Raw genomic sequence first — 8,709 nt, forward strand, 5'->3', positions numbered from 1 at the left:
TTTGAAATCAGATCGTTTTAATTTATGTCGATTAACTTTCGGAAATAAAGTGGAAATTTGGTCAACGATCCTTTCGGGTTTTGTCATTGGAGACCGTTTTAATCGTAGTGGTTTTAGCGCCGGGGGCGGAAGTTGGGAGTTCGAATCCCACCGTAACAGGCGGTGGAATTAAATTCCGGGAACAAATCTGGTAATTCGAGGGCTGGTGTCGCAACCAGCGACGGCGCAGGGTCAATAGAAGTCCAGCTCGTTTCGTGAATGACCTTGAGGGGCGGGGCGGGGGGGGGGGGGTGGGGACCTGCCATCCTTGTCCACTCCGACCTCCCCCAGTCTAAACGGTAGACGGTGGATTCTTTAATGGGCGCCGGAGACCACCCAAACATTTTGTACCAACGAAATCAAGGCCAAAGGCAGCCTCCCAAACCGTGTCTCAGGACAACAGCCAATAGAATGTGACGTCGCCAGCGGCAAGAGCAAATATTAAACTAAAAATGGCCGGGTCACTAGGAACGGAACACTTCACACACGTCAAAAGTCCTCACATTTCATTGAGCCCGTTCAATCAAGATTCACGGAAACGCTTTTGCAGAACCTCCCAAAGCCTGGCGTGTAAAAATGTGGTCAGTTTAAGAGGCGCCGGCATTTACAGTCGCCTCGCCCCCGGCTGCCTCTTCCTTCTGACGCCTCTTCATCAGTTTGCGTTTCTTCTTCTCCTCTTTCTCCAGCTCTTTCACCATCTCCTGGAACTTGGAGCTGCGCGGGTCAACGCTGTAGCCAAAGCGTTCCCTGGCCTCCGACAGGAGCAGCTCCCGCCTGGCCTTCTCCTCCCTCTGCTTCGTCTTCAGCTCCCGCTTCTCCCGCCTCCAGTCTTCAACCATCTTCGGCATCTTGTCCATGTTGGCTGCGATCAGCTTCTGCCTGAAAACAGTGGGGGGTTGGGGGAGGTGGGGGGGATGGTGTGGAGAGAAAGAGAAGGCATCATTTCATCGTGGTCACTTGTGTCAGAGGGATCCACAGACGCCCCCCCCCCCCCCACTCCCCGACAGATCAAATTCGATATAAAACTCACGCCTGTCCGAAACACAAATTGGCCTGACGTCTTAATTGTTGCCTGGAATATCGCCCGCCCAGTACTTCAAAATGTATTTACAATTCTTAACTTGGTTCTCAGCTTCCTCCGTGACCTCATCCTCCGCTCCAACTCGAAACTCCAAGAATCCTGCGCCCCCCCCCCAACTTCGGCCTCCTATCCGATTCCTTTCCCTCCACCACTGGCAGCCGTGCCTTCAGCTGCGTGGGCCCAAAGCTCTGGAATTTCCTCCCAAACCTCCCCCACCCACCCCCCCCCCTCTCTTTTCTCTTAAGGCGCTCCTTAAAGCTTACCACCTGTTTGAATACAGGTATCTCCTTGTGTAGCTCGGTGTCAAATTTTGTTTGATAACGCACCTTGGGAACTCGTTCTGCTACCTTAATGGAGCTGTATAAATGCAAGTTGTTGTTGAATGCTGCTCCCCGTGTGCTTTATACACCCGACTCTCAGCACAGTGGGTGCTGCTGACGGTGAAGTTTACACATCCAGTCACAAAACTGAAGTAAACGTACCGTGACCGCCTGCATTGCAACTCGTTGATCCCAGCCAAAATATGGCGCAAGCGTGGGAAAGACCGGGCAGAGAGGCACAGAATCCTGCAGCACAAGAGATGGCCACTCAGCCTTCATACTCGTGCTGGCTCTGTGGAAGGGCTATCCAATCAAGCCCGCCTCGCTGCTGTTCCCCAAGGCCCCTGCAAATCTTTCCTCTTCGAGTACTTAGCTCACCAGGGCTCCCGGGAGACAGTCTCAGAATAAGGGGCAGGCCATTGAGGACCAACTGGAGGGGGAATTTCAACACTCAGAGGACGGTGAATCTTTGTTGTTCTCTACCCCAGAGGGTTGCGGGGGCTCAGTCGTTCAGTCTGTTCAAAGCGGAGCTCAATAGATTCTTGGATATCAGTGGGATACAAGGGGTAATGTGGGAAGATCAGCCATGATCTAGTTAAATGGCAGAGGGGCCGAATGGCCTACTCCTGCTTCTAGGTTCCTATCACCTTTTGAAAGTTATGGCTGAATCTGCCTCCACCACCCTGATTCCAGATCATTGCAAACCCTCCGCGTAAATAAAATTTTAAAATTAAAAGTGTCTCCTCCTCAGGTTCTTTTGCTTATTAACTTAAACCTGTGACAAAAGTGTTTGAAACGTGTGAAAATTTAAGAAGGGTTAAAATTCTTCTTGGTAGCTTTACAGTTTAGCTGATTATACAAATAGCTCAAAGCCAGCACATGAACAGAGTTGAAACAGGCCCTAAAGTTGCAAACCTTTGAACAGAGGTCAATGAGGAAGAGGCCCTGAATCATCACCGTGGCCATAAACCACACAATCACTTTCTTGCCTTTGATTTTATGAATTGCTGCTGCTCTGCATTTTCACACCTGCTGCTGAAACCTGCGTTTAGCACCTCATTCAAGCAGCTGTCAAGGGGCGAGGACACATCATGACAATTCACACTGTGCACCGGCAGCTCGGAAAATTCAGTACACAAAGAGCCAGGTTTAGGCTGCAGTGCCTCATTGGGGACCTCCTGCTTCCCCCCCCCCCCCCCCCCCCCCCCCCCCCCCCCCCCCCCCCCCCTTCCCCCCACCCGCTGTTTGGGGTGCTCCCTCGGTCATGGCGTAGCTGTGATGCCCTGTGGGTTGCCTGACAAACACTAATACTGAACCGTAGAATGGTTACAGCACAGGAGGCCATTTAGGCTGTCGTGGCTGTGCTGGTTCTCAAAGGAGCAGCCAACCAGTGCCACTCCCCTCTCATCCTACGTTCTCCCCGAAGCCCTGCACATTTCATTCTTTTCAGATAATAATCCAATTCCCTCCCAAATGTCTTGATTTTTTTTTTAGTCAGAGTTATACAGCACAGAAACAGGCCCTTCGGCCCATCATGTCCATGCCAGCCATCAGGCACCTATCTATTCTAATCCCATTTTCCAGCACTTGGCCCATAGCCCTGAATGCTATGGTGTTTCAAATACTTCTTAATTGTTGTGAGGGTTCCTGCCTCTACCACCCCCTCAGGCAGTGAGTTCCAGATTCCACCCACCCTCTGGGTGAAGAACTTTCTTCTCAAATCCCCTCTAAACCTCCTGCCCAATACCTTAAATTTATGCCCCCTAATTATTGACACCTCCGCTAAGGGGAAAGTTTCTTCCTATCTACCCAACTACCCCCCTCATAATTTTGTACACCTCTATCAGGTCCCCCCTCAGCCTTCTCTGCTCTAAGGAAAACAACCCCAGCCTATCCAGTCTCTCTTCATAGCTGAAACGCTCCAGCCCAGGCAACATCCTGGTGAACCTCCTCTGCACCCTCTCCAGTGCAATCACATCCTTCCTATAATGTGGCAGCCAGAACTGAACACAGTACTCCAGCTGTGGCCTAACTAGCGTTTTATACAGCTTCATCATAACCTCCCTGCTCTTGTATTCAATGCCTCGGCTGATAAAGGCAAGTGTCCCATAAGCATTCTTAACCACCTTATCTACCTGTGCTGCTGTCTTCAGGGATCTACGGACATGTACACCAAGGTCCCTCTGATCCTCTGCACTTCCTAAGGTCCTACCATTCATTGTGTATTCCCTTGTCATGGCTCTGCCCATCTTACCAGCCCATCTATATCATCATCCAGTAATCTAAGGCTTTCCTCCTGACTATTTACAATACCACCAATTTTCGTGTCATCTGTGAACTTACTGATCATACCTCCTTTATACACATCTAAATCATTAATGTGCACTACAAACAGCATGGGTCCCAGCACTGAACCCTGCGGTACATCACTTGTCACAGGCTTCCAATCCAACGTGGTTAGACGTGGAGTTGTGAAGGAGTGAAAGGATTGCCATGTAATACAAATCACTAGATGCTGCTGCACAGGTAGAGAAAGAAATTAAAAAGGGCAATGGAAGGTTAATCTTTATCGACAAGGTGGGTTCAGAAATGTAAAAACGATGCTTCAGTGGACAGAGATCCCGTGTGCAAGCTTTGTGGCAGCAATGCTTCAGTAGTTGCTCAGATCCCCACCTGGAGTAATGCATTCAGTGCTGGGTGCTGTGCTTCAAAATGGATATACCAGCCTCTGAAGGGGTACATCACAGATTTGCCAGAATGATATCAGGGCTCAGAGTGTTAAATTATGAAGACGTGTTGCATAAACTTGGTTCATTTTCCCTTGAGTTTAGAAACGTTGAGCATCTTTAAAATGATAGTAGCTACCCTGTTGCATACTCTAAGTGGGGAACTCAGATGGAAGAACTGTATCCACCCAATGATCCACTGGAAATCTCTTGCCCAAATAAAGGTAATGTCGAATCAATTTAAAATGAAGACTGAGTTGGACGGGGTTTTTGAAAAACAGAATATGCTGCAAAAAACTCAACAGGTTAGACAGCATTCTGTGTAGAAAGAGAGAGAAACAGAGTAAAGGATGAAGGGTCACAGGGATGTGGGTACAAGAGCAGGTCGGAAGCTGGGAATTCTGCAGAGAGTAATTCACCTCCTGACTCCCCAAAGGATCTCCACCACCTACAAGGTGCAGGTCAGGAGTGTGATGGAACACTCTCCACTTGGCTCAAGAAACTCGACAGTATCCTGGACAAAGCTTGATTGGCACCCCATCCGCACACATTCACTCCCTCCACTACTGATGCACAGTGACAGCAGTGTGTACCATCTACAAGATGTACTGCAGCAACTCACCAAGGCTCCTTAGACAGCACCTTCCAAACCCGTGACCTTTACCACCTAGAAGGACAAGGGCAGTAGATACATGGGAACACCACCATCTGCAAGTTCCCCTCTGAGCCACTCATCATCCTGACCTGGAACTATATTGCCGTTCCCTCACTGTTGCTGCAAGGATTCAGGCGGATATTACGTGTGTCACGGACGGCCTAACAGACAAATGAGTGGGTGCTCGAGAAAGCTGGGGTTAAGAGGAACTTGTTTGAGGCAGTGATGTTAAGGAAGTTCCACACATTCTGAACAAGTGCTGTGAACAGGGTTGGGGGGGGGGGGGGGGGGGGGGGGGGGGGGCAGGGGGGAAGTGTTTGGAAAAAGAGGCACTGTAAGGCAAAATACCTGGAAAATATGCACAAGGGAAGACCGAAGATGGCATGGATGGATAATATCAGAAGGTGGACTGGCCTCTCTAAGGCACAGGCAGCAAAGGCAGCGGAGAATAGGGATCAGTGGACAAAGATGGCTTGTAGTGCAGCCAACCCTCGGAACAAAGATGGTTGAAAGACAAGACAGACGCTTCAAAAGTATTCTACTGGCTGTGAAGTACTTTGGAAATCAGGTTGCCAATTGCAATTAACAGGGTAGCTACAAAGTGGGGAACTCAGATGGAAGAACTGTATCCACCCAATTCCTGGAGGTTTCAAGCCTTTAATCCACCAACACATCCATCCTTGTGACGCACGGCCTTCCTACGCCAACTAGGAAGTAAAAAGACTCATTACCCAACTGGATGATGCTTGACTGTCAGCCAAACAGCTCCCCCCACCAATTTTCAATACTTTTATCACAGAATCACACAGGGCAGAAGAGGCCCTTCAGCCCATGGAGTCTGCACCGACACGTGAGAAACACCTGACCTACCTACCTAATCCCATTTACCAGCACTTGGCCCAAAGCTTTGAATGTTATGACGTGCCAAGTGCTCATCCAGGTACTTTTTAAAGGGTGTGAGGCAACCCGCCTCCACCACCCTCCCAGGCAGCGCATTCCAGACCCTCACCACCCACTTGGGTAAAAAAGTTTTTCCTCACATCCCCCCCTAAACCTCCTGCCCCTCACCTTGAACTTGTGTCCCCCTCGTGACTGACCCTTCAACCAAGAGGAACAGCAGCTCCCTATCCACCCTGTCCATGCCCCTCATAATCTTGTACACGGGATTACATCTGGTAAAGAGAAACGGTCAAAGAAAATGACAAAATAAACAAATCTTTTAAAAAATCCCGATGGGTTTTCTCCAGGGTTGCACACATCAATGCCCTGGGGATCCATCTTCAATTCCTGGGAGACTCCAGACCAATCCTGGAGGGTTGGCAACCCCCCTATTTGGGCCACCCTGAGGATGTGAAAGGCGCCACAAAAATGTAACTTTGTCTCCTCCTCCTCCCCGCCTCTCAGCTCTCCTGCTTTTGTTGGCAACTCCCCTATTTGGGACACCCTGAGGACGTGAAAGGCGCCACAGAAATGTAGCTTTGTCTCCTCCTCCTCCCCCTCCTGACCTCTCCCGCTGTTGTGGCAACCCCCCCCCTTATTTGGGACACCCTGAGGATGTGAAAGGCGCCACAGAAATGTAGCTTAGTCTCCTCCCCCTCCCCTTCCTGACCTCTCCCGCTGAGTTGGCAAACCCCCCTTATTTGGGACACCCTGAGGATGTGAAAGGCGCCACAGAAATGTAGCTTAGTCTCCTCCTCCTCCCCTTCCTGACCTCTCCCGCTGTTGTTGGCAACCCCCCCTTATTTGGGACACCTTGAGAATGTGAAAGGCGCCACAGAAATGTAGCTTTGTCTCCCCACAACACCCCTCACCCCACCCCACTCACCCCACCTCCCCCACCCTCCCCACACCCCACACCCCCACCCCCCTCCACCTCACCTCTCCCGCTGTTTCTTCTGCTGCTCCAGCTCCTTGGCCCGGAGGTTGCTCCACATCTGCTGTAGGCTGGGCTCCCACTCGGCCTGGTGCCGGACCAGCTCCTGCAGCTGCCCGGGCTCCGGCCACAGGGAGGCGGCGTCGACGCCCGAGGCGCTGCCCCAGCGGCCGTACAGCTTGCGGCGGGCCCGCGGGCCGCGCTGCCACTCGGGGCTCCCGGCGTGCGGCAGGTAGAAGCCGCTCAGGTCCAGGCCCAGGCGCCGGGCGTTGTAAGAGGCCTGGGCCGTCCGGAGGGGCGCCGGGGGCCGCAGGCAGCCGCTGCCTGCCGCACAAAGCCCCCGCCTGAGGCCGCCCAGAGCCGCCGGGAGGCCGCGCAACATGGGCGCCGCCATCTTGAAACCGGGTCCTCACCTCAGGGGTGGCTTTCAAGCGCCTGTTGAAAAGTTTTCAAGAACTTTTTAAAAAAGTAATTCCTGAAGTTCCCCCACCTCACCCCCAACACCCAGACACACAAACACACACACACTAAAAACAGTTAGTTTGGACCAGTCATTCAAATAATCAGTTCTTCTCAACCCTTCACATTACAATATCCATCTTTCTTAACATTAATTTGGTGTCACTGAAGCAATAAGGAACTTGCATTTCTATAGCGCCCTCCACAGCCTCAGGATGTTCCCAAAGCGCCTTCCAGCCAGGGTTGCCAACCTTTCAGGATTGGCCTGGAGTCTCCAGGAAAATCCATCCATCGGGACATTGAAAAAAAAGATTGCTTTTTTGTCATTTTCTTTTGAGCATTTTGCTTACAAGATATAAAAATTAATCAAAATGAGATAAAAAGGCTGTTTGGCTGACAGTCAAACATCATCCAATTGGGTAATGAGTCGTTTTGCTTACCACTTGGCATAGGAAGGCAGTGCGTCACAAGGATGGATGTGTTGGCTGACTAATGGCTGGAGCGTGGGGGCAAGTCACGTGATAAAACCTCCAGGAATACATTTAATCACAGTTGGCAGCACTATTTACAGCTAATGAAGTACGTTCTGAAGTGTAGTCACTGTTGGAGGAAATGCTAATTTGTGTTGCACAAACAGCAATATGTTAATGACCTCAGGATCTTTTTTTATAAGTGATGTTGGTTGAGGCCTTTGAGGGATAAATATTGGCCAGGACACCGGGGTAATTCCCCTGCTCTTCTTCGAAATAGCGCCATAGGATCTTCTCCATCCACTTGAGAGATCAGATGGGGCCCTCATGGTTCAATGTCTCATTTGAAACACAGCATCTCCAGCAGTGTAGTGCTCCTTCAGTACTGCACAAGGCTCTAGAGTGGGGCACCAACTCAGCAGCTCCTGACTCAGTAGGCAGAAGTGCTACCATGTCAGCCACTGACCACACACCCTGAGTTTTTGAATCAGTTGTAATGTATTAAAAACTGCAACTACTTTGCGTACAGCCAGATCCCATAAACAGTAATATGATAATGACCGGATAACGTGTGTTTTAGCCGTTGATGGAGCGATAGATATTGACCAGGACACCTGGGAGAGCTCCCCTGATCTACTTCAAAGTAACACGTTGGAATCTTTTACATTCAACCAGGAGGACAGACAGGGTTTGTTATCCCATTTGAAAAACAGCACCTCCCTCAGTAACTGCATTGCAGTGTCAACCCAGAGCCTTTGGAGTGGGAGTTAGGACCCACAGCCTTCATGACGCAGAGGCAAGAGTGCTCCAGCTGATATCCCTAATGTGCGGAATGAAAAGGCTTTAATATGCAGAATCTCCTTGCCTTCAGCATGAAAGTTTACTAAAGGAATGGCTGGATCAAATGGAAGCTTTGCAATAAAACAGGCTTTTAAGCATTGCCAGGACATCACACGTTTCATTGTGGTGGATTCAAAACCACTCAACAAGAAATTACATTTTCTGGAGAACTCGTTACCAGAGTTAGCACCTTCCTCTAAATCTGACCTTGAATGGTTTGAGTTATTGATCTGACAACCCTATTTT

At 50.2% G+C, this 8,709-nt stretch overlaps 1 protein-coding gene across 1 annotated transcript; it reads right to left on the reverse strand.

Annotated features, from left to right (window-relative positions):
• gadd45gip1 (growth arrest and DNA-damage-inducible, gamma interacting protein 1) lies at positions 1-7,102 on the reverse strand. The gene is made up of 2 exons (XM_041177438.1): positions 6,700-7,102; positions 1-918 (listed from the first exon to the last, which is right to left on the reverse strand). Exons 1-2 carry the CDS (start codon positions 7,086-7,088, stop codon positions 627-629), a joined length of 681 nt encoding a protein of 226 aa, XP_041033372.1. The 5' UTR covers positions 7,089-7,102; the 3' UTR covers positions 1-626.
• Between the last annotated feature and the right edge of the window lie 1,607 nt (positions 7,103-8,709).

This window comes from Carcharodon carcharias, chromosome 30, assembly GCF_017639515.1.
Source record: "Carcharodon carcharias isolate sCarCar2 chromosome 30, sCarCar2.pri, whole genome shotgun sequence".
In the NCBI taxonomy this organism is placed as follows: domain Eukaryota; kingdom Metazoa; phylum Chordata; class Chondrichthyes; order Lamniformes; family Lamnidae; genus Carcharodon; species Carcharodon carcharias.